At 44.4% G+C, this 25,795-nt stretch overlaps 1 protein-coding gene across 2 annotated transcripts in view; it reads left to right on the top strand.

The window, feature by feature from the left end:
* The window catches only part of LOC131109740 (collagen alpha-1(XI) chain-like), a 48,684-nt gene that overhangs the window by 10,632 nt on the left and 12,257 nt on the right, over positions 1-25,795 (top strand). For both annotated transcript variants that reach the window (XM_058062020.1, XM_058062021.1), the window contains 36 exons: positions 206-334; positions 4,213-4,302; positions 4,586-4,669; positions 6,057-6,365; positions 7,187-7,252; positions 8,680-8,721; positions 9,045-9,107; positions 10,681-10,755; positions 10,897-10,980; positions 12,965-13,021; positions 13,546-13,599; positions 13,691-13,744; positions 14,283-14,336; positions 14,440-14,493; positions 14,951-15,004; positions 15,079-15,123; positions 15,773-15,826; positions 15,896-15,940; positions 17,790-17,843; positions 18,784-18,828; positions 20,147-20,200; positions 20,267-20,311; positions 20,739-20,792; positions 20,873-20,917; positions 21,501-21,554; positions 21,640-21,747; positions 22,343-22,396; positions 22,740-22,793; positions 23,719-23,763; positions 23,985-24,038; positions 24,258-24,302; positions 24,442-24,495; positions 24,578-24,631; positions 24,747-24,800; positions 24,881-24,988; positions 25,466-25,555. In XM_058062020.1, coding sequence (XP_057918003.1) covers positions 206-334; positions 4,213-4,302; positions 4,586-4,669; positions 6,057-6,365; positions 7,187-7,252; positions 8,680-8,721; positions 9,045-9,107; positions 10,681-10,755; positions 10,897-10,980; positions 12,965-13,021; positions 13,546-13,599; positions 13,691-13,744; positions 14,283-14,336; positions 14,440-14,493; positions 14,951-15,004; positions 15,079-15,123; positions 15,773-15,826; positions 15,896-15,940; positions 17,790-17,843; positions 18,784-18,828; positions 20,147-20,200; positions 20,267-20,311; positions 20,739-20,792; positions 20,873-20,917; positions 21,501-21,554; positions 21,640-21,747; positions 22,343-22,396; positions 22,740-22,793; positions 23,719-23,763; positions 23,985-24,038; positions 24,258-24,302; positions 24,442-24,495; positions 24,578-24,631; positions 24,747-24,800; positions 24,881-24,988; positions 25,466-25,555 — 2,484 coding nt within the window. The remainder of the gene's footprint in view (positions 1-205; positions 335-4,212; positions 4,303-4,585; positions 4,670-6,056; positions 6,366-7,186; positions 7,253-8,679; positions 8,722-9,044; positions 9,108-10,680; positions 10,756-10,896; positions 10,981-12,964; positions 13,022-13,545; positions 13,600-13,690; positions 13,745-14,282; positions 14,337-14,439; positions 14,494-14,950; positions 15,005-15,078; positions 15,124-15,772; positions 15,827-15,895; positions 15,941-17,789; positions 17,844-18,783; positions 18,829-20,146; positions 20,201-20,266; positions 20,312-20,738; positions 20,793-20,872; positions 20,918-21,500; positions 21,555-21,639; positions 21,748-22,342; positions 22,397-22,739; positions 22,794-23,718; positions 23,764-23,984; positions 24,039-24,257; positions 24,303-24,441; positions 24,496-24,577; positions 24,632-24,746; positions 24,801-24,880; positions 24,989-25,465; positions 25,556-25,795) is intronic.

Genomic DNA, 25,795 nt, shown 5'->3' with positions numbered 1-25,795 from the left:
TAGCAGTTCCGATGGCCCATTGTGGATATTGTTGACTTAGCCATGTTGTACTGAGCAGCCAGATCAGATACTCTTGTACAGCTATCCCATACGTTCTGTGGTTGTCATCACATTCATTGTTTTAGCTTTAGCTTTAGCTTTAGCTTTAGCTCAGTGCTGCCAGGCTAACTTCCCGACATGCTGTTTGTCCTCTCCCCGGTCCCAGGGCGACATCCAGCAGCTGTTGATCGTGGCCGACCCCAGGGCCGCCTATGACTACTGTGAACACTACAGTCCTGACTGTGAAACCCCCAACCACCAGGACACCCCCCAGGCCCAGGAACCCGAGGAAGAGGTCAGTGTAAGGACGGGGTTGGGCATAAACACCAGAATTGTTTTTGTGCTGCTTTCCCCATATATTTGTGTACTTTCCTTTCATTGTACTTCATAATTATTGTCAATATTATTGTCATTACTGCTCTCCACTGATTGGTGGAGTTGCTTTAGTTGCTTTCGTTGCTTGTCCTAGGATGCAAGTGTTTGTCTTTGGTGGAGAAAACGTAATAATTTTGAAACCTCAAACTCCAACCCAACTTCATTAGTAAAGCGCTTTGAAACAGCCATACTGTACAGAATAAGGAATTAAAAACATAATTAAAGCTGCGAGCAGCATTGATTGGGCCCTCATGCAACTCAGGGCTGACGTGAGTCGGAGGGCACGTATCATTTCCTGTTGCCACTGGGTGCTGACACATATTCAGGAAGTGGCCTATGTAAAGCGTCATGGTGTCAATTATGATCAAGCTCTGATCTTGTGGAAGTGAGTTATTAATGTTTACAGTTCAAATTGTCTGATTGATCATCAGACGCCGTGTTGCCGTGCCCCACCCACAGCCTAAATCCTTCATGATGTAACATGACCCACTTACGTAGTACCCGTGATTTCCATTTGGGCTCATTTGGTCAAAGTGCCCAGGACTCGTTTTTTGAAACGCAATCCCTAGCATTTGCCCAAAATTGCCAGCAGAAAGCAAAATAGCCGACTTCCTGTTTGTTTTGGAACATGGGTTCTTGCGGCTTCTTTGTGCAACCTATCCTGATTGACGTTGCCATGAAAGTAAGTCAGAGGCTAATTTTGTCAGAGTTTAAAGGAGCCTCTACTTTAGGATATTACATTTTTTTCCAAATGCTAATTTTGATGAGTGTTCATGCATGTTGAGGCCCTAAAAATGCAAGAGTATTGCAGAATATACAGTATATAATAAAGAAATCATAAACATAGCAGTTTCATGATGGCCCTTGCACGTCGTTACTCAGACCCTAATAATAAATAAAGGCACAAAAACTCACAAAAGGCAACAAGGTACATCTAAAACACCTCAAATAGAATGAAAGGACATAAAAAACAAAATCAAAAATAATAACATATAATATGTTTGTAATAAATAATAATTATAATTGTAATGAACATCAACAACAGCCAATGGAAACAAGGTTATTCCAAAGGTCTTTAATAGGTAAACCCACCACAATTATCATAAATTATGACAGTATTAAAATGATCAAATGCTAACATATAATTATATTTGCTGGCCATAATTTATCCAAAATGTGCCCCTATAAACGGGGATGTGAAATTGTGTGTAACTGAGTCCAAAAAACATGTTAGTGCTCCTTAAAATAAATCCCCAATCAATCTGTCACTTAATGTCACACTTTAACTCCATCGCTGAAATAAAGCATTTTTTCATGTTTTTTTTTTTTTTTTAATACGAGCCCTTGCTGTCAAATGACATTTTTCCGTCAAGTGTTAGAGCAAATAACTGATGAGCTCACACTGGAAACTTTGTGAGCCCACATTTGGAGTGGCCCCGTGATTTATATCACTAACGACTTCTGCAGGCTCTGCCCTAAGTCCCTGTGAAATTCAAGCTTTAACTTCCCCTGCAAGACTCCCCATACCTGGAAAAGTACACTTTTTCGCTGCTTTTCTTGATGCTGTCTGTTTTGGAGGCAGCCGCTGGGGGGGGGGCAGCGATGGAAAATGTTGCTTCACCATCAAGTTCACTCTGGAAGGCCACGAGAAAAGGAGGAGGTTGTCAAGTGGAGAGAGACAGCAGGGATCACTTTGGCTCCTGGAACGACGCTCATATAGTTTATTCATCGTCACCATTATTGCTGGAATTTGCTGCACAGTCCAGATCACTTCCCAACTTCCCAACTTCCCAACTTCCCACCCCGCAACTCTAAAGTCTACTGGGTTCTCTATGGGAACCCAGTGAGATTCTGGACCGTACCAAATTCCCACACGATACACGAAGCGTCTTCCCAGTAAACAAATATGGTCCAGCCCAGCTTGGATTAAAATGTGGATAAGACGACAAAGATAATAATCATTCACACATTCAGTTTTTATTATGTAAACATGTACAGTATATTTATATTATACTACATTAACTTTTTTATGTTATTTTATAAAATAAATATAGTTATTATTTTAAACAATTTAGTATATTTCATTTTTTCTTTTTTTTTTAAGAATTACTTTTTTAAAGCACTTTTCTTTTTCATAATAATAATAATAATATGTGTAATATTTCATATGCTTATCCGGGTCATGGGGAGGGCCATCAGTGGGACCAGACCTCCCGGTGTCCCAAGTTTTTGCCTCAACCACCACTGAAGCCACTTGACCTGCCAGTACCTATCTACCTAAAAAAAACAGGGTCCCAGGCTGCACTTTGGACAACCCTGGTGTTCCATCCCTCCTGGTCACCCAGACACCCAGACATGGCTGCTGCTGTAGCGTACGAAGGCCTCCGCCAGGGAGCTTCATGGTTGTCAGCCGTACGTCTGCAGCTGGGATGAAAGAGGAAGCAGGAGCGATACGGGAGGAGCGTGTGGACACATGTGTGCAAATTCATCCAAGACTTGAGGCCAAGTCCCAGCCAAGCACTCATCAGAGGATCATAAATCTTCTCCAATTCACAAAACCACCGAGTACGCAACCCCCCCCCCCCCACCCCCCAGCCGCAGCGGCCAGTCTCGCCACTCTGGCCGTCCCTTCTCCCCGAGCGTCACCTCTGGATGGATTGTTAGCCAACACTGCAGCTTTTATTGTTTTCGTGACGTCCACAGTTGTCAAGGGAGTGATATTGATTTTTACCATTCAATTAGGCTTCATTCACCTCTAAATAGAAAAATACACTCTGAGCACTTTTCTTTCATTTTATTGAGTGTGCAGAAGGCAGCTCACAAAATTATATTACAACCTGGACCCGCTTCCATGTTGCCAAAAAACACCTTTTTTCAGTTTGAAACTGGAATTGAACATCAGAGCCTTCAACCACGGTCCCACCGAGCGGATTGGTTGGCTGCGATACGCATTATTTACTACGTTCATTTCAAAGCGGCACAAAATACCCACCATATTTTCAGTTCCTTGACGAAATTCAGTTTTCATAAACAAAAATTACTAGATTATTTTTATAATTTTTAGTATTATTTTTGTAATAATAAATTATAAATTAAATTACTAGTATTTTACTTATAGTATATTCCATTAATTTGCCATAACGCACAGTCAGCAATTTTTGTCATTATCCATATTTGTAAAAAAAAAAAATTATTTGAATTAATTTAAATGTTATTTATTTTATTTTATTTAAAATAAACCAAATTATGCTGCTCATATCATAATATTTTGCTATTATTTTATTTGGCTAAACATCTTGAGATTTTTCCTTTTTAGGTTCCAACCTTTTACCTTTTAATATTTGGACTATATTTTGACTTTCGAGCGCCGATTCCCACATTTGAAGCTTTTGGGCCGATTTCCTTGCGGTTTGACTTTGAAGCTGTAAATAAACATCAACGTTATCCCCACAGCTGACCGTTTCCTCCTGCATTTATGTGGGCTGTTTTACGGCTCTCGAGCCGCACATTTATTTTGTCTTCCAGCTAATTTACTGCCTGCTATTTTGCCGTCGAGGGCAGCACATTTCTTTTCATGGCTGCTCATTAATGAAAGGCCTGGGTCGGCTGGTGATGCCCAGATTCTTCCTCATTAATGTTTTCAAATGCTGATATGGATCCCAGTTGATCTTATGTGTGAAATAGCACAGACGGGAGATGAATGTGTTTTTTCTGCTTTGCTCTTCCATGCCATGTAAATAATATTTACATGTTGGCACCTACTGATGCCCCCCCTTCCCTTCCATTTTCCCCTTACAGTACACTAACTATGAATATGGTGAGCTCTATGACTACAGTGAAGGAGACTTAACCACTGAATCGCCCCCGACCGAAGGAGCCAAGACCGAGGTACCACTCCTACTAATACGCTTCTCATGGCCGACGTCATGAAGGACCCGTCACGTGACTTCTTCCTGTGTGTCCGCCTTTTCCTCTCTGTCTCTGTTGTGTACTTTTGCAATGCTATACTTTTTTTTTTAAATACCAAAAGTTGTGAAATGTCAGTTGAGATTGGCATAACAACTAAAGTGTATATCAAACGAGTCTATGAGATTTGAAACATGTGGTCGTGTTTCTAATACAAATGCTGTGATATCAAGACCCTAAGTTGCATTTGCTGCTGTGATTGCAGACAGTGGTGGGCGGCGACTACTTCACAGATTACGACTACACCACCGTGGACGGAAGTCAGCCCGAAACGCCCACAAATGGCCAGGTAACGATTTGGAAACCAAGACCGGTCACGTGGAGGCGGCTGATCGCTCTAACGCAGCCTCATTTTCAGCGGTTATTATCTCACTGGTGGGACGTGATTTACAACCCGTCTACGTTTATATTCCGCCGCCATCAGCTGTTTCCAAACGGCACTTTAACAAGCCTCTCCGGTGGTCGGCATCCAGCGAATCCTCGCTACAACGGAGCTGCCTATGCTACTGTTTTCTTTCCCATGAGAAGCCATGCGTCATAAAGTCCGCAGCGGGAAACCTCACTTATTTTTGCCTTAAAGGCCAGCAGACAGACAGCAAAAAATGGCTCTGACATTTCCCCAATTTGGCAGGACCTGCCTTCGTTTGTGCTGAGCTGCCCTAAACATAAACGCCCCAGTGAGGAACATTTGGCCCGTTTAAGCCCACCAATCAGGCGCTTTGTTGCACCAGCCGATGAGTTCAAATAGTACAGTAGCACAAACTACACTTGGGTGCGTAACTTGGATTTTTTTTGGGGAGGGATTTTGTTTCAACTAAATTCTATCTCCAAGTTCTACTAAGTTCTGGTGAGACGCGACCAATACTCCAAACAAGTTTGGTGCTCGTCCTTCCAAAAGTGTGGTTGAACATTTTCTAGCGACCATAACCGATTGACGTACAGTACAACTTCAGACATTTCAAAATGGAGGCAGACCCCCTCATCATGTCAGTCCAGGTGGAGAATTTGAGGAATATGGGAATTTGTCTTGTAGGACTTGGAACTGGACTTTTATTTCCCTTCAATTCTCCTTGAATAAAATAGAATTACCAAAGTATTATCGGCCCATATTGGCATAAAAATGACATATCTGTTCATATTTTGATCATTTCTTCCTGCCAATAATGATATTGTCCCATGAGTGAAGTGTACTTTGCACCTTACAGATGTTTGTGCCTCATTGAAATGTGCAGCTTTTAAATGGTATAGCTGAATCGGAGAGCATGTTATTATTAACTATTATATTATATATGACCGTGAAATCGACTATTGCTCACATTTTATGAATGACTATTTTGTTGAAACAAAATGTTTTAAGTAAATATGCCACTTTTTCTATAACTTGTATTGCATATTGCAATATTAGTCTTAATTTGTGTTTATTTCTGAAATATTCTGATATCTGTTGTTATCGGTTGTTATCGGTTGTTATCAGTTGTTATCGGTAGCAAAAAACAAAGGCAATGTTGGCATATCGAATATCAGTCAGAAATAAGATATTGAGGTATACAGGTATCATATGAAATTAAAATAATGCTAATATCATGTGAATATAACATATTGTATTATTTGATGTACATACCATAATAGTAATAAATGGATCTCTTTCCTAACTGCCCCTGGCGGATTCTTTTCAGACATACGAAGAGGAAAATGTGGACGATTACATCACCGGCGTGGAACAGGTTGGGGCGGACCCCACCGTCGCCGTGGAAACCGTGGCCTCAGTGGACACCAACGGCAACACGGACGCCGGCGCGGACAGCTACACCTTTAAGGAGTACGACCTGAAGGAATACGACAACAACGAGTTTGTGGAAAAGCCCTTCGACTACGGTGACTACGGCGACTACGGCACAAACACCGAAACCAAGACCACTTCCACGGGCGAGGAGGAGGAGTTTGGACTCGGCGTTCCGGCGCAGACGGACTTCAGGGAGAGCAGCGTAAGTGGGATGATGGCGGGAGCGTGGCAGCGTGCGTTCGGAGCGGCGGCGTGTATTGTTTGGGATTGCAGCTTGAAGCAGACGCCATCACACCTCAGAGATGAGACGCGCACCTCGTCTCTTTAAGATCCCGCAGATATCGACCTTGCGGTCGGCAAAGACGTGACCCCGTTTGCGTGATGACCCATTTGGTTCGACTTGCCACCGGGACTTTAAATCTAATCTGTGTCAGATCAGATGGAGACATTTCACTGTGGATGTTGGCGACATTCCTGGACTTCACGATCAACCTTCTCCCAAGCAGGAAGTGACAAACTGCCTCGGGTTCATCTCTAACGTGCTATTAGCGCTCACCAGTCCACCAACCCGCCAAGACTCCCCCAAACAGACCTTCCAGTATAAAGTGTGGTGGTTTCTGGGCACCCTGCCTTCTGGTGGTTTTGGGGCTCTTCTGTCATTGGATGGATAGGCCAGACAAGGACCCCATTTGTGCTCACTTGGGGTCTGTCCTTTTTGTCCTTTTTCGTCTTTTTGGATGCAGGAAGCTGAGGAGTCTGCCCCATATCCAAATGATAGCATTTCACAGAATGATTCCCGAGGTTTATTTTTCCGAGCAACCTCCCTTTAATCCTTTCGAGGAGCCAACCCTTTGCCCGGCTTTTTTTAGCGCTTTTATTGGTGTCTTGCGTGTAAAAAAAGAGGGCACGCCCACCCGTCCAGGACAGAGCATCTGCTTCCTGTTGGTCTCACCTTGGAGCTGTCTTCAAATATCAACTTGCATTACGATTTGAAGCTCACTTTGTGGTTTCTCTCTTGGGCAGGTGGGAGGAAGCCAAAGTTACCTGGGGGAGAAAGGAGAGAAGGGAGAACCAGCAGTCATTGAGCCCGTAAGTGACGCCTTTGAATGTTACATTTCCACTTTAGCTTTGCTTCAATGTCCCGCTTCAATGTTACTAGAATGAAGTCAAAATAAGGCAGGAATTAAATGTACAAGAAGAACATTGACATAATTGCCATAATTGCCCAAACTCAGCTGGGGTAGGCTCCAGCATGCCCGCAACTCTAGCGATGATACTCGGCATAGAAGATGGATGGATGAACTTGACATAGTTGAATATTAAGAAAATAACTACAGCAAAAATGGGGGGAAAAATGCTGTCAATTCACAAGATTAACCTCAAAATATTAAAAGAATGATAATACTGTTAATAATATTACTGTATGGTGAAAAATACAATAAAATAAAAATATATAAATAAAATGTTTTTTGACATGAAATTTGGTACATATGTTCATCATGAGATGATTTTACAATCATATCAAATAAAAATCATATATAAAATAATGCTAATATAATCTGAATATAACATATTGTATTATTTGATGTACATATCATAATAGTAATAAATGGATCTCTTTCCTAACTACCCCAGGTTCTTTTCAGACATATGAAGAGGAAAATGTTGACGTAAATTCACAAGAATAACCTCAAAATATTAAGAGAATGGTAATATTATTAATAATATTACTCTATGACGAAAAATAAAGTAGCATTGAGGTGAGATGTTTAAAATAAAATCTATGTTTAAGTTGTAATATTATGAGAAACAAACAAAACAAAATAAAGTTGAAATTTTGAGAAAATTAGGTTGCGGAAAATGTTATAAAGTTACCAGAATAAGGTCAACATTTTTATGGGAATGACGTTCTAATTACAAGATGAAAATTTCCAAGAAAAATATGAAATAGTATTGATAGAAATGTGATGCTGACTTCCGTTACTCTTGTCAGCCCTGAAAAATGTCGTTAGCTATTTGCTAAACGCAAATAAGACAGCAAGGCTCGTCGACAGGAAGCCCATTTCAAAAAGTGGGCGTGACCAATATGGTTTTGTCATATTAAGACAACACATAAAGACACCAGTCATTTTGGTCGTATATCCTTCACTTCACGTTGAAATACGACATAGAACCGCTCCAGTCAGAATTAGGTGGATTTTCCCGAATACGTGAATCATTCTTTTGATCTACGGGAGAGACTTGACTCATTTGACTTGACTTTGACAGCTCCGCCATCTTCCTATGCAATTTCACCCCTAATATGAACCGAAATAGCAGCTCCAGATCCAGGATCTGTGTCACCGTCCAAGTCTTTGACCACACGCACATGAAAGAAGGAAGATGAAGTAGCGCTTGTAGCAATAAGTCAAGTCCTCGGCCTCCAAGCCGCAAGGCAGCAGCAGACGTCTGTCATTTCTTCCCTTCGGATTCAAAGCGCATTTTTAATGCTACTGTATCTCCTTGCTTTTTTCCAGGGGATGCTTATAGAAGGACCCCAAGGAGCCCCTGGCCAGGCAGTGAGTATCACGTTCTCACTGAAGGCTCCTGCCTTCCTTTCACACATGGAGAACAGCTAAAGAGTGGGGGGGGGGGAGAAAAATGCCTTTATGGAAAGAGAGTCAGTGGTGCCTGGAGTATTTGTGTGCGCTTGGTGTGTGTGTATGTGGGGGGGGGGGACCAAAAAGGGGGTGATAGGGGTTCCTTTTGAAGCTTCTGTCTGTGTTGGCCAAAGCATGATTACTGTTGGATGGATGGAAGCGGCTGCGGTGGGAATGCTTGGGGAGCCGAGGTTTGGGATATAATGAACTCAAAGTATGTTTGTGCCTGTGTCTGTTTTTAGGGTATCCCGGGTACCCCAGGGTCGCAGGGTCCCCCAGGGCCCCCAGGAGATCCCGGTGCAAGGGTGAGTTCCCATAGAAGAGACTACAGCTGTTTCTTGGAACGTCTGACGCACGCTTCCCATTCATACACCATCTACATTGAACCTTCACGCCCTTGGAAATGAAGTTCCAATTTATAGCCTAAGGCCCCCAAACCGTCCCATCTCATGGGGGGATGGTCTTCTCATGCCTCAAGAGTTGAACCTTTCCATGATGTCTGATACGTCGCGCTAAGAAGTGTTTCTTGGGTTAATTTAGTGTTTTCCATCCCATGATTGATGAAATGACACACAGTTGGATGTCAGTGTGGACTGTCAATAGCGTGGAGCGCCATGACGCGCAGATCACGCGGACACAATGCCGCTACTGTTCCTTGTGGGTTTTAAAGTGATCAGGAAATGTTTTTGTTGGTCCGCTCTTCCCCTCATTTCCTCCCGTGGGAAACCAAGTGTCTTGCCGAGAAGGATCTACAGATGGGGATGAAAAGAGGCTACTGGCTCCACTTTTGTGGCGCAGCGCAAGGTGCCGCAGGGTGATGGAGTGTGGCGCACCCCGGCCAGTGGTAATTTTATCCAGCGCACGGCTGTGCGCAGCCAATTTGGTAATCTGATAGACTGCGCTGCGCCGAGATGGGCATGGCAGCGCACCAGGAGGAGGTGTCCACATTTTCAGCTTAGCGCAGTGAAAATTTTGTGACAAGAGGGCACGCCAAAGGTGCACTGAAAGCTGGCCAGCTTTAACCTGGTCTATTCTCGGCGCAGGCGAAGCGCACCCTGCACGGTGGTAAATTGGCTGACAGGTGCACAGTGCACACACGTCAGCAAAACCTCACAGGCAGGTTTTTCAGAGTGTCGGACACATTTCAATGCAATAAACAATTGCAGCCACCACTATTTAATGGAAGCGTGTGAACTAGCATGTACATTTTTGTATTCATTGTCATCACATGACATCTGATGTCGGAGCAGGAATGGAGGTGAATCACAAGCACGGTGCCTGGATTAGCCTGCTGCTGTGTTTAATGTGACTGTCCCATGAGGCGGTCGATGTGGTGACGCCCATTGTGGTCTCTGATGAGCAGTCCAGTGGGTCCCGCACATTTAAAGGCAATGAGAGGCGTTCGATTGATTGGTTTAAGATTATAATCGGCGTTGTTGAACTCTCTCACGCCTCTCATTAAAATCTGGCAAGATTAAAATGTGACGAGAAAACAATATGTCTTGTAATAATGACTGATAATGATAAATCATACTACATTAATCATCAATTATTAAATGAAATTGAACTTGGCCACATCAAACACACCACCCGACCCAGTTTTCCCATCTTTGAAAAACCTAGCCATCAGGATGCCGAGCCTTCATCCCAACAGTCAACACTTGGTCAGCAATATAAATACAAAAGGAAGAGCGCAAAATTGTGTGCGTTTGCAGAAAATCATCACAAAAGTAATGATGCTTTTCAGTTGTACTGAAAACGGGAAATGCTGCAAATGTTAGACAGTACAAATTTCATGTGAGAAAAATGCATGCGTATTTATGGCATTATTATGCTTAGAAGGTAAATCATAACAATATCCCCTTTGTGCTTCCATAGGGTCCTCCAGGACGACCTGGAATCCCTGGTTCAGACGGTGTCCCTGGGCCAGCAGGTACCATTCTGATGCTTCCAGTAAGTTCTGCCACTTTTGCACACGTGCACAGCAGGCTGCCACATTTTTGCATGACACCCCGCTCACTCGCCACTCGGCATTCATCACATTCACTCCATCGCACCGATTGGATTTGAATCGTGCCTCCTTTTCCCGTGCAGTTCCGTGCGGGCGGCGAGGCACACAAGGGACCCGTGGTCACGGCCCAAGAGGCTCAGGCTCAGGCCATCCTTTCCCAGGCCAGGGTAAGGATTCCACACTCATCATTCCACTGTCCCTGTATCACCCAACACCTGAAATACGCTTCTTCAAAACAGTATTTGGGTTGCTAGTGGACCTCCAGTAGTCTGTTCCAGAGTCAAGCTGTGCCCAGTTAGTGTACAGGCAATTAGAATCATCTTCACTGTTGTCCCGGTGCAGACCTGCTAACGTGCTCGTCTTGTCTACTTGGTATTGAAATGTAGGAAGTACAACAAAGCCCTCATTAGAAACCAAGACCAAAAATACCAACAATGGAATGGTTTGGGTCACAAATACATCTCATGCATTTCATCTTTGGACATTTGTTCAATACAAATTGAAAAATACTTAAAGTCGTCTGAACAGCAAAATGAAAGTGGCGTCATGGTGATTTGTGTCCTATTTGTATAAATATAAGTTAACTAAAGTTAAATGCAAACATTAAAAACCAGGTTTCCACTGTTCATTTACCAGTATATTAGTTGTCCTTAAAATCATCCAATTCCTCCCTCTGGTTGACCCGCTGCAGACAAGGTGAGTTAGAGAGTGAGTGACAACACATGGAGCCCATTAAGGGAAGCACGGACGTCATATTCACACCTCACCAACACTCGACATAGCTGGACTGCAGCCAAAACTCACTTACAGTAAATGAGTGTTTTATATATCCTGCGTATATTTGTCTTTTAGTACAAAGCTTTGGCCCGACAACTGCAAAGAGAATAATCAAGGACAAATTGTTGTCTCTGCGGCTTATTAGCTGGAAGCCAAGCAACAACAGAATGAACATTAGCCCGTCAGGGCGGAGTTAGCATCATCATCATCATCATCATTGAGGTCATTAGCCTGCAAACGTTCCACACGCCTTGGCAGGGAGGAGGAAGGAAAGCGCCCACTCCGCACCTGGGAAGGCTCATTTCAATTTAAACCGATGCTGATGAATTCAGACGCTTTTATTAGGAAAAAGGGGAATTTAAGTAACTACTCTAAGTTTCATTTATTGTTCTTTATACATTTGCTCATATGGCAGCCGGGGAGCGTTGGTTAACTAAACTGCAGAGAGTACCGCCGTGTTTGGTAGTAATTGTCAGAGGTGCCAATTCCAGTTGGACTGGAGTCAAAGTTTGGACTTGACTTGAAAACGTAAACGATTTGGAGCTCAACTTTGACATCAGTAACTCAGGACTTTAGTCTGATGACTGACCAACAACTAATGTTAGCGTGTATTATGTCGCTACCATCAGGACGTTTTCCCTTTGAAACTGCTTGAATGAATGCATCTATTCATCCAATCGGGTTTAAGAACATTCACTTGGGACTGTGAAGCTTCTGGGATGAGACTCGGCACCTCCAAATCCGAGGCCATGGTTGTCAGTGGCAAAAGGGTGGATCGGACCCTCCTGGTTGGGAGTGATGTTTCGTATTCGGGGTCTTGTTCATGAGTGAGGGAAGGTCGGTGAGGTCGACGTGTGGATGGGAGCAGACGCTGTATCGGACTGTCATGGTGAAGAGAGACCTGAGAAGAAGCCAAAGCTCGGTCTACGTGGTCATGAGCTTTGGGTCATGACCAAAAGAACAAGATGGTGGATACAAGCGGCCGAAAAGAGTAAAAAGCCGCTGGTCCTTCACACCAAGAGGAGCCAGATGAGATGCCCTGGACTTCTAGTCCCGATGCCTCCTGGACTTGAGGTGTTCTAGCTTTAGGTCTTGGTGACTTTACAGATATCTTTAATATATAGGTAGAACTGTTTTGGTCTCAGTATAGACCCCTGGGGTACACCACACGATATGTAGATGTATATTCTCCTAGCTTCGTTTGGCTTGGATTCATCGACAGAACAGCATCTATTCAAGCGGAGGCCACCATTTTGGGAAAGTAAATTCCTAGATTGGCTGTAAGATGTGGCCGCCGTCCGACAAAACATTTTCAGTGAGAATGATGCTCGAGTCTTCCAAGTGGTTTATGGTTTATGTCTGTTTGATCCCCAGCTGGCTATGAGAGGTCCTCCTGGGCCAGCCGGCCTGACGGGAAGATCTGGTCCTGTGGTGAGTAACTGTTCAACACCCCCCCCCCCCCCCCCCATTCATCCCACACATGAGGTCATGAGCACGCCCTGGCTTTGCGTTTATCGTACGCTACCCGCCCATGCATACGTACACACATACTGTACATGTACTGTACACACATACTGTACATGTACTGTACACACATACACACCCGTGCACACAAATGCATAATGACTGGGCTGAGGCCGCCCAGTAATGTCTGGGTTGGTCCTGGTGGACTTGTGAAGATGTGAGGATGTGCTTCATAAACGCTCACATCACCTCTCTGATATATGAACTGAATTACTGCACATACTAGTGAAAGTATGTGAGTACAAGACGACATTTCCCACGTACTGTGTACTGTACCATACATTTAGTACATATATTTAGTACTTTTGGCCTGTTTGTGCATATTATCATGATGCCTTTCTAGCCCTCTAGCGACCCCTACCTGAATGATATACCCTTTCCAAACAAAACATGCAAATACATAATCAATAATCATCTTTTTTGCCACACAGGGTCTTCCTGGTTCTTCTGGTCTTAAAGGGGACAGCGGAGACAACGGACCTCAGGTGAGGGGTTTATTGTATCCCCACCGCATGCATTGGATCAGATGATTGATGATCATGATGATTGGATCATGTTTACCTGTTTTCTCCATAGGGCCCTCGAGGTCTCCAGGGACCAACCGGCCCCCCAGGAAAGCCAGGAAAGAGGGTCAGTCATGTTTCCATGAATTATGCAGTCATAGCTGACGCCCTTTTTTTAGTCATGTGTCTTCAGTGACCTCTCCTGCACGTCTGTCCAGAACATTCACATTTAGACCGTGGTGGGAAAAACGGACCTATGATGCTTAGATTAGATTAGATTAGATTAGATTAGATTAGATTAGATTAGAATGTTGTATTGTCTCATTTGGAAGTGATCCCTGAAAGAAGTTTGGGAAGGCTCAGGTGCATTAACGTTGGACACGCTGTGCATCCACTGAGGTAGAGAGAACCACAGTGGGGGGGTCATGAGTGGAATAAATGAAAACAGACCGTTTTGGTGGAAAGCACAAATCCAAAGAAACGCAATTGGAATAGGTGCAGATTCTGGAAGATCTAGAAAGCTTTCTGTGCGGAGTATTGCGTGTTATAGTGTGTCATCCCATCTCAATACCAAGGGCTAACAAATGAGCGTAATAGTTCCCCTTTAAATGATTCAGATCATCAAACAAATACCATCAGTCAGTGTTTGTGTTTGTGTGCTGCAGGGCCGCAACGGAGCCGACGGCGCTCGAGGAATGCCAGGAGAGTCGGGAACCAAGGTAACCCGCACACAGACTTTAGGGGGCCTGCCGTGATGATTCCTAATGGTTGCAGATGTTCGAGTGAAAGCGTGCATCACCGTGCATCACCGTGTCTTTGCAGGGCGATCGAGGTTTTGACGGCCTTCCCGGTCTCCCCGGAGAGAAGGGCCACAGGGTGAGTGTGTGAGAATCTGACCCATTTACCAGGCACGGACCAGCCTCCGGATTCCCATGTAAAGCAGAGCGGTAGGCGGGCGAGGAGTCCCGTGTGCCGCGTTCGCCGACTTCTGCCGCCTGCCGAGAGAATCAAACACAAGTAGATGACAGAGTAGTATTTTGAGCCAGGCTCTCTGTCCTATGGGGCCTAATTAGAGGTCCACCAGATGAGGCCTATAGATGGCTAAATACAGACAAGCCTATACGGAAGATCCGTGCCATCTGTGGTGACCCGGCGTAGATTAAAGGAGCTCTCTTTGCATCCTTTCTGATTTCAGAATTCTTGACTCATCAGCTTTTCAAAGAGCAAAAAGTCTTTTTATTTTCCTTCCTCCAGCTGCAGGACTTGCAGGACTATTATGTGAGCCTGCCACTCCCTGGCTTTGCTAATCATCTCCCTGATTCCCTCTCTCCAGGGGGAACACGGTCCTACAGGGCCTCCAGGACCTCCAGGAGAAGACGGACCAAGAGTGCGTGCCTCAGACCCTTAGCCATCCCCCACCTTCCTCTTTCCATCCCAATAACATGCCGCTTCCCTCCACAGGGAGAAGACGGCCAGGTCGGACAGAGAGGCGTGGCTGGAGAGAGCGTAAGTGAAGATATCGGTCTTCTGCTGACACGGCGAGACGAGGTTGTTAAAAGCCAGCTAATAAAGAAAACAACCCAAAATATGCACGAGATGTTATTCCCACTACATGCGGCCCCTCCCTCGGCATTAAATCTACCTGTCAAACACGCCACGCCATCTTCTCAGCCTTGAAATGTGGAACAAAAGCAGCCGTTAGTGAGATCAAGTCCAAAGCGTTGTGCAAGCCGCATAGCATTTCGTCTTCATTGTTTGCAAGATGACAGGCCTCAAGTTCTCTTCTCTAAATTGAGCTGGATAGCTTTGTATGAGTGGTTGTTACCCGTTGTGACCACATGAGGGCAGTATAGCGACTGCATGCTGCCTCCACACCACAGTGACGCTCCACAGCACTTTTTAATACCATGGTGCAGGACTTTAAATGCATACTTTAAAGGCATATTTTACTCACACTTTACTGTTGTCCTTGATGCTATTTGTGGCTTATTTCAATACTAGTCCGCATTCTACTTTTTATTCAGTGTACTTTTCTCAACATCATCAACCTTTGTTGTTTTTATTCACCAAATACTGGATGTTCTTTGCTAATTTACTCAGTCCCTGTTAGTCTTTCTTTGCTGTTGTACTCATCTCTCTTCACTTCGCCATCCAGGGTCCCCGAGGTCTGCTGGGCCCCAGAGGGTCTGCTGGTCCTGCAGGACAACGTGTATGTACATGGCCGCCATCCACCGAGTATCTCCTGACTGCATCATAAAGCAATGTCATATCCCTGCAGGGTCTTCCTGGACTCGACGGGCAAGCGGGTCCCAAAGGAAACATGGTGAGAAACGTGTTTGCTCATTCTTTAAACCATCACATCGTGTGTGAAGACCACCAAAGAGATCACTTTGTCATCCGCCTAGCTTGAAGCTGATGCGCGTCTTTGACCTGCAGGAATGGAGGTCATTAGCAGATCAACTGACCCGTGTGACAATGCATGACCAAGATGCCTTCCGCTTTAGTCTAGGAGGAGATGAAGTAGTCAGCCGTGTTGTTGCAGGGTCTTGGTCATGACGTCTAAACTAGACCACATGAGGCTGTGAGTCACAAAGCGGTGCCGCCTCCCGATGGTCGTAAATCTTTCATAAAACATATGATTTGGTAAATCTGCATGAAGCCTCGCTGTCCTCACACGGGGGTTCACGGTAGCCTCGTCTTCGTCTTCCATCTCCATCCCCGCCAGAAAGCATCGAGTGCTCGGGGTGGACCTCCTCCTGGGGGTTTGTTGGGTTGGGATCCTACAGGTCCAGGAGTCCACAACCAGTGAACCCAGTAACACACTAACATACCAAACTGTACCACACCCAGTGAAACCAGTAACACATTAACATACCAAACCACACCCAGGGAATCCAGTAACATACTAACATACCAAACTGTACCACACCCAGTGAAACCAGTAACATACTAACATACCAAACCACACCCAGTGAACCCAGTAACACACTAACATACCAAACTGTACCACACCCAGTGAAACCAGTAACACACTAACATACCAAACCACACCCAGGGAATCCAGTAACACACTAACATACCAAACCAGTAACACACTAACATACCAAACCACACCCAGTGAACCCAGTAACACACTCACATACCAAGGTGTACCACACCCAGTAACACACTAACATACCAAACCACACCCAGTGAACCCAGTAACACACTGACATACCAAACCACACCCAGTGAAACCAGTAACATACTAACATACCAAACCACACCCAGTGAAACCAGTAACATACTAACATACCAAACCACACCCAGTGAACCCAGTAACATACTAACATACCAAACCACACCCAGTGAAACCAGTAACATACTAACATACCAAACCACACCCAGTGAAACCAGTAACATACTAACATACCAAACCACACCCAGTGAAACCAGTAACACACTGACATACTAAACCACACCCAGTGAACCCAGTAACATACTAACATACCAAACCACACCCAGTGAAACCAGTAACATACTAACATACCAAACCACACCCAGTGAAGCCAGTAACATACTAACATACCAAACCACACCCAGTGAAACCAGTAACATACTAACATACCAAACCACACCCAGTGAAACCAGTAACATACTAACATACCAAACCACACCCAGTGAAACCAGTAACATACTAACATACCAAACCACACCCAGTGAAACCAGTAACATACTAACATACCAAACCACACCCAGTGAACCCAGTAACATACTAACATACCAAACCACACCCAGTGCTGTGTACCAGGAAAAGTCTCCTTAGTGATGTAGAAAAATTCATCCAATCAGATCAATATTTGGTCATATTTTGTCATAAAGACACTAAATAATAACTAAAATGATAAGTAAATGAAACACAGTAAAATACTGTAGTATACTGTACGTAGTATTAGTAAGTATTGGGCTACTGTTGTTTTGGGTTGTCTCCATTTTTGTTGTTTTGTGTTTGATGAGCTTCTTCCACAGCAAACGGTTCCCACACACCAGCACAAACAGCTGGGATAGGCTCCAGCATGCCCCACCCTAGTGGGGATGAGCGGGATAGAAAATGATAATATGAATGAATATCATTATTAGTGCTGCATATTAGTCCAGTGAAAATATGACTGATGGGATCTTCTACATTCCAGGGTCCTCAAGGAGAACCAGGATCACCTGGGCAGCAGGGTTTGCCTGGTCCTCATGTAAGTTCTCACCCCCCCCCCCCCCCCCCCCCCCAGACCTGGTTTCTAACTCAGCACCATCACATCCTGTCTTCAACCCCACCCCCCCCTACAATATTTCTTCTCCTCCTCACATCCAATTGTTTCTCCTCACGTGTGCGAGTGTGAACGCCACTTCTGTTTTCTCCATCAAACGTCTGCACAAGCGTTTTCCGTGTCTATCTCAACCCCCCCATTTTAAGACCCTCTGCTGTGACGTGGTTGACTTAAGCACTGAGAGGAGAAGAAGACAGTTCTCTCCTGTTGAGTGTTCAGGAACAATATTCCATGGTGAAGTGGTCCACATCGAAGCTAATAGAAGTCAGGATCTTGTGCCAGGTTTCCTTTTTCCCTGGAAAAAAGGAAATGGGAATAGACTCCTAGTTGTCCACCGGTTGGAGAACCTTTTCTTGGCTGATCGAGGTCTTATAACGAAGCAGCGAGGCTTTGGAAAAATGTAAGATATGTTCCTAAACACTCGACGGGACGGGGCCCGGGGAATCAAACGGAGGGCAGGAAACAATAAAGCGCGTTTGCATGCACGACTGAGCGTGTCCAAGGCGGCGCTAAGTGGCCTCGCCTAAAAATGTGGAAGCAATGAAGTCGTAGTCTTAGCAAAATAAGCTCATTCAAACTGGGAGCAGACCTTCTCAGTCCACTTGACGTCTGCTTCACTTTTCATTTCTACACCGGAAAACGCTCCGTGTGTGTGTGTGTGTGTGTGTGTGTATACACTGTGTGTGTGTGTGTATACACTATGTGTGTGTGTGTGTGTGTGTGTATACACTGTGTGTGTGTGTGTGTGTGTGTGTGTGTGTGTGTGTGTGTGTGTGTGTGTGTGTGTATACACTATGTGTGTGTGTGTGTGTGTGTGTGTGTGTGCGCAGCAATAACTGACACATCTCTTCTCCTCCACTTTCAGGGTCTTATTGGGCCTCAAGGTCCAATCGGGCCTCCTGGAGAAAAAGTGAGTATTCAGAATGAGTCCCCCCCCCCCCCCCCCCCCCCCCAATTCCCGCTCTTCCCCTCCCCTAAGAGTTTGAAGCTCTTCTGCAGATGTTGCTCTCACGTGACGGTGCATTTATTGTACCAGATATCATCTCCAGGTATTGATATCGGCATCTACTGGTGTTTGCCAGCGTGGTTGTTTCATCATCATTTCATAGATGAAAAGAGATGAAGATGAAAAAGATGAAAAAGCCTTTTATGACTATCAACTTCACATTTTGCTTTTTTTTTTTTTTTACCATTTTTTCTGTTGCTCTTTTATTTTCCAAACATTTTCCTTTTTAATAATATTCATACATGTTCTTTATTCCAATAATATTATTATATTTTCACCAACCTAATTTATATAATTTTTAATACGGCTTATAAAAGACAGTATGTTTTTTCTTCAAATCTATTATATTATGCATATTTTTGGAGGTGTTTCTTTTTATGTCATTTTCTATGTTATTTTATTCATAACAGGATTATTCTCAGAATTTGTGTTTAATTGTTTTTTCTCTTAATATTTTACTTAATTCTCATAAAATTGCTGCTATATTTTTCCAATTCTGCTATTTTTTTAACTTTCTTTTTGTTATTATTACTTTATTCATATCATATTCATCTAATAGCATTAGAAGTTGTTTTTTGCTACCTAATTTTCCAAAAATGACAACTTTATTTATTGTTTTATTTGTTTCTCACATTATTTTTTTCTTTTTTCTTTACTATGTCAATTTTTTGGAATTTCTTTTTTGACTTAATCTTGTAAATTTCCTGCAGCTTTTAATTTTTTTTCTTGTTAATTGATATTGAAAAAAAAAGACTGCGTTCCACAATTAGCCCCCTGGCTACACTTTGGACACCCCTGATTTACATACAATATGGACAGTGACATGCTTAAACATGTAAAAATAAGTCAGCCGCTGCTAATAGTGAACTATCGTGGCCCCCCTTTACCTGTCGCTCCTTACCTGGTGCAGATATGGACTACAATAAGTAGCTGGACCATGATAGCAGATACCATGATAGCAGATACCATGATAGCAGATACCATGATAGCAGATACCATGATAGCAGATACCATGATAGCAGATACCATGATAGCAGATACCATGATAGCAGATACCATGATAGCAGATACCATGATAGCAGATACCATGATAGCAGATACCATGATAGCAGATACCATGATAGCAGATACCATGATAGCAGTGTGTGCTGCTGTTGTTGCTAAAATACCAAATGAACAGGAACTCCCGTCCTAACGCCGCGAACCTCTGCCCTTTCTGTAGGGACCTCAAGGTAAACAGGGTTTGGCCGGACTGGCTGGTGCTGATGGGCCTCCTGTAAGTGCCACGCCTCCTCAAGATGCCAAACAACTTGACAATAAGCTAACGGTGTCTTTGTTTCAGGGTCACCCAGGCAAAGAGGGTCCAGCGGGCGAGAAAGGAGCAGCAGTAAGTCTCATATTAGACCAAGAAGTTCACCAAAGCAGCTATTTCTTTTGGACTTGACTTTTCTCAGGACTGATAGAACAGGAATGGGCAGATGATTCTCTCTGTCACTTGTTGCTAGGCAGAAATCATAGAGGGAAAGGACAAGGAGATCTGGCAGCATTTGTCTGACTGACAGATGCTAAGGAAAACACAGACGTCTAAGGATCTACTGTGACATGATAATACTGAAAAAATGTCTTCTCATCAAGCTTTATGAGAATATTCCACTTTTTCAAATTGGCCTCAGCTTTTTCTTCCCGTTTCCACACGCACGACTTCTTCCACACTTGGCTCGCCAGCGTGGACTTCTGGGAAATCAGTGGAAAAATATGTCAAATAAACATTCTCCCCGCCTTCCTAATCCTTGCTATCATTTCCTCTTCCTCAGGGTTTCCCCGGACCGATGGGCTCCATCGGGTACCCGGGGCCTCGCGGCGTCAAGGTGAGCGCCCGTTGTCCTCGCACGCCACTCAAGCCACGCCATCCGCTCGCTGTCGTTCATGTTGTTTGCCTTTGTTCCAGGGAGCAGAGGGAATCCGAGGTCTGAAAGGCGGCAAAGGAGAAAAGGTAAACATCTTTTTTGGGTCGAGTCCACCACAAACCATAAGGACTAAAATGGATTATTATTATTATTGACTCCATTGGAAGCATCATTTCTTGACAGCCTAAAACAATTCATAACAATAAGGCAGTTTTGGGAGTTGTTCCAATTTAAAAGGGGGGGTGCGGGGGCAGAACATTTCCAGTAAATTGGACACCATGAGAGCTAATAGGAATTAAGTGGGAATTTTGCATAATTGTATTGCAACTGGAACATTTTTTTTATTTTACCTTTATGAATTAGATCATTAGATTATATCATTTAATTTTTGTTTGTCTTCCTGTTATTGATTTTTAAATTGCTTATTTTATTTTGAGTATTATTTCAACTTTAATAAATCGACGTATTCATACCCCAACATCAATTCTCATCTAGTTCCATTCCCGACCGCCAGATGTCAGTAGAGTAACAGTAGAGTGACTTTAGACTTGTTTTCATCCAAGCGGCCACTAGAGGCCACTGTTAAGCATCACTGAAGGAGCCTTGCCCCCTTTTTGAAGTACTCCAGGCCACATGGATCCATTGATTGACTCCGTGTCCTATCCCTAGGGAGAAGATGGATTTCCAGGCTTCAAAGGTGACATGGGCCTCAAGGGCGACAAGGTAAACCATCATCCTTACTGTAGTTTGCAGCAGGAAGACCGAGAAAAGACGATCACAATAATCAATCATCTTTTCTGACGTCCAGGGTGAGGTCGGCGTACAGGGACCCAGAGGAGAGGACGGACCCGAGGGCCCCAAGGGAACATCAGGGCCTAACGGAGAGTCCGGTCCCATGGGAACAGCTGGAGAGAAGGTATGCCAGTCAAATAGTTAGTCGTCAGTTAAGATGACGTCTTCTCAATGTTCTTTTATTGGCCCACATGACTCCACCGACCTTTGCAGGACGTCCTCCACAGATGATTAGCTCATAGCGCTAGTCTCTTAACGACCCAGCACGCTCTAAGAACATTCAGTCGCTTGTTAGAACGTGAGGATGGAAATCTTCAGTCGTATGTCTTTGTCAGCTTTGGTCTTCATATGACGCAGATGAAGTCTGGACCAATCAAACGCCAATAAAACATTGCTTGCTGAGGTTCTCTGCAGCACACCCATAAATGACCTGACATTTATGGGCACGCTCAAATGTTGACGTCTTGCAAACCACGGCACGTACAATATTCCTCTGGTTAGCATGCAGGACACACAGTCAGGACACCGGGAGGACCTGGGTTAGAATCCCTGCTTGTTAGCTTCCAAATTGTCCATAGGTAGGAATGTGGGTTTGTCAGCCAATGGACTGGTGGCCCCAAGTCAGCTGGGGTAGGCTCCAGCTTACGAGGAAAGTCCATGGTAGGATTTTTACTGAGTCTGCAGCCTCTAACTGTCTTTTTAATCATCTTGTGTTTTAGGGGAAGCTTGGAGTCCCTGGATTGCCAGGATATCCTGGAAGACTCGGTCCCAAGGTAAGCGGGAAACATGCTTGTTTTAGTTAGCATACCTAAATATACTTTATTGACATAATTATTAAAGTAAAGGGTAATTTATGGTCCAATAGGTCCCTAATGCTTCAATGAGAAGTGAGAGGAAGTCTTTCCTTTTCTAATGCAATAAAGGAATGTAGTCCTCCATGGGTGAGGGACCACAAATGAGACAACTAAGTCACAGGCGTGACAGGCTGCCGATGTTGTTCAGACGCTGGCTTTATGAATTGATCACATCAGGGACCGCATCAGGGACCGCATCAGGGACCACCGCATGAATCCCCCTGTAGATGCTCCTCCATGACACAAAGTGTTTGCCTTGCAGGGCTCCAATGGCTTCCCAGGCTTCCCAGGCTCCAATGGAGAGAAAGGCACGAGGGTGAGCTGCACACAATACGCCTTTTTTTTTTTTTTTTACGCTTTCACACATGTAAGGTCATTAGACGCCATGTTTGATGATGCGAAATAAGGATATGAGGATAGAAAATGAATGAATAATTACTATTTAGGGGCGGCACGGCGGTCTGGTGGTTAGTGCGCAGACCTCACAGCTAGGAGACCTGGGTTCAATTCCCACCCTCGGCCATCTCTGTGTGGAGTTTGCATGTTCTCCCCGTGCATGCGTGGGTTTTCTCCGGGTACTCCGGTTTCCTCCCACATTCCAAAAAATGTTAGGTTAATTGGCCACTCCAAATTGTCCATAGGTATGAATGTGAGTGTGAATGGTTGTTTGTCTATATGTGCCCTGTGATTGGCTGGCCACCAGTCCAGGGTGTACCCCGCCTCTCGCCCGAAGACAGCTGGGATAGGCTCCAGCACCCCCCGCGACCCTCGTGAGGAAAAAGCGGTAGAAAATGAATGAATAATTACTATTTAGTCGTCTAATTAATTACAATGCTTGCAGCAACAATCTGGATGCCATCAGTGGCAACTGTTCAGCATACTACACAGGGAGCTAAACAGCTAGCTAACAAGCGTGGATGCTCTCTGGCAGGATAACACTGCCCCCTAGCATTTAGCATTTTTCAGAAGGTTCCAAGCCTCGTGAGCATCTCCTAGCGGCACGGCAAAGCTAAATGAAAAATGGCTTTTTTAATGTAACACAATAAGAATTTTCCCTGGTAACTCTGGTAAGTCATTTGCATATGGATGCACGGTGCTTCTCTAAAAGCCCGTATCGTTCTTCTGTGCCGCTCTGCCACTGCGTCACCGTCCGCTTCTGCAAAATCATTAAAAACCGCTTAGACTTCATAACCCAAATCAAATCTTTTTCTTTCTTGTTTTTTTTTCTTCCTCTTTTTCAGGGAATCGCTGGCAAATCTGGACCTCGAGGGCAACGCGGCCCGACAGTAAGGCAATTTCACTCGTCCACAGAGCTGCACATGAATTATTTATGGTGCTCAAATAATAATAATAATACACAATCTCTGCATTTGGGATTGCTTTATATTATTGCAGCAAATGCTGCAGTGAAGGAGGACTTGAAACTTTTTTTCTGTTTTCTCCACGTGTAAATATTATAATCATCATCTGTACAATATGGATATTATTATGTACAATTTGTGTGTAGGGTCCTCGTGGGGGGCGTGGTGCCAGGGGACCGACTGGAAAACCAGGAGCAAAGGTAAACTAATTCATTTTTACACTTGCTGTCAGACGTCATAAATATTACACACATTATAGTAGATAGTAAATAGTATAGTACCACATACTGTAGTACATAATAAATATGACATGCCAGGCTACATGAGCTACAGCGAGTGTCACATGACTTTAAAATGGAAATAACTAAAACTCGTAAAGCTGACAGTGTTTTCTTTCTGTTATTTCTTCCTCCCCTCAGGGCACCTCGGGCAATGACGGACCCCCAGGACCCCCTGGGGAGAGGGTCAGTGTTGCTCTTTATTTGCTCATGATACCCAGTTTCTATTTCAAAGTGGCTCTCGCTGCCGACGCTTTAAAATCAAATGTTTAAATGAAGTTAAATCCCCTTAATCAACGGACGCGTTGCTTTCATGTCATTAAAGGGTCCTCAAGGACCACAAGGACCTGTAGGGTTCCCCGGACCAAAGGGACCCAATGTAAGTCAGTACGGTATCCTGGTCCTTCGCTTAAATATTAGGAATGATCTGACATTGTTCTTCTCTCCTTTGACCCCCGCAGGGACCAGCAGGCAAAGATGGACTGCCAGGTCACCCCGGACAAAGAGGGGAGACGGTCAGTGGGACTTTCTGCCCCGGCGGTCTTACCGAATACACAGCTCACAAAAAATTGCATGGGCGTGGTCATATTTCATATAAGATCCAACCTAGAAGTCTTTTTCTTCTTTCAGGGCTTCCAAGGAAAGACTGGACCACCTGGACCCGGAGGAGTGGTCGGACCTCAGGTAGGTTTCCAGAGGAAAACCACCATCACCAGTAGTCAAGTTAGCATACATGGGAAGTACTATCGTTGCTGTCGTTGCAGGGTCCAACCGGAGAGACTGGGCCTAGTGGAGAGCGAGGGCACCCGGGTTCCCCGGGCCCCCCTGGGGAGCAAGGGTTGCCAGGAGCGGCTGGAAAAGAGGGCGGAAAGGTAAACGAGGGCTTCCTATGGGCTGGGTATGCCACAAGAGCATTTAGCAGAGTTTACCACCATAAATTCTGGAGCCAATTAGAATTTGAGCACACCGGAATATAAGCCACACCCACTCAATTAAAAGAGAAAAAATGTCTGCGTACAATTATCCCTCATATCAGGCGGTTCATTGGTTTGTACTTATGGTGTACACACGCTTGGGGTTTGGCCCTGGTTGGCCCAATAAGGGTCTTGACTATGCTACGTGAAACAGCACGCTTGTATAGTTTGCCGAAACGGAAAATCGGTTTTTGAAAGACATTTATCGGTAAATGCCGATCACGTCTTTTTTACAGAAATCATCCGATATCGATAGGTGGCGATCAATCGGGTATCTCTACTCCTGTCTTTGACCCCTCAAGCAAAATGTAAAGATGACATGTTTACACCTGAAGTCACTTCATGGATGATTTTTTTTCTTTTCTCGCTCTGCAGGGAGATCCAGGTCCGCAAGGTCCCGGCGGAAAACCAGGTCCTGCAGGACTGAGGGGCTTCCAGGGAACGAGAGGTCTTCCAGGCGCCATGGTAACACACACCCAACACTCTGGTTAAGATTGATTTCCTGGCAAAGTACGATCATCCGGTGCAGATATAGATAAATAGTCCGTTCCGGGGTCAAGCTGTGTCCATCCTAAAAGCTTTTACCTTTTACATGTTCATATTTTAGTGAACGATTAGCTATTGACGCACGCATCGACAATGGCAGTGTCAAAACGGTTCACCTCAGCAGAACGCAAGTCGTATCTGGAAGGTGACTTTTGGGTT

This window comes from Doryrhamphus excisus, chromosome 22 (assembly GCF_030265055.1).
Source record: "Doryrhamphus excisus isolate RoL2022-K1 chromosome 22, RoL_Dexc_1.0, whole genome shotgun sequence".
In the NCBI taxonomy this organism is placed as follows: domain Eukaryota; kingdom Metazoa; phylum Chordata; class Actinopteri; order Syngnathiformes; family Syngnathidae; genus Doryrhamphus; species Doryrhamphus excisus.
The sequence above is the reverse complement of the archived record's forward strand: the minus strand, read 5'-3'. Positions and strand labels throughout refer to the sequence as shown.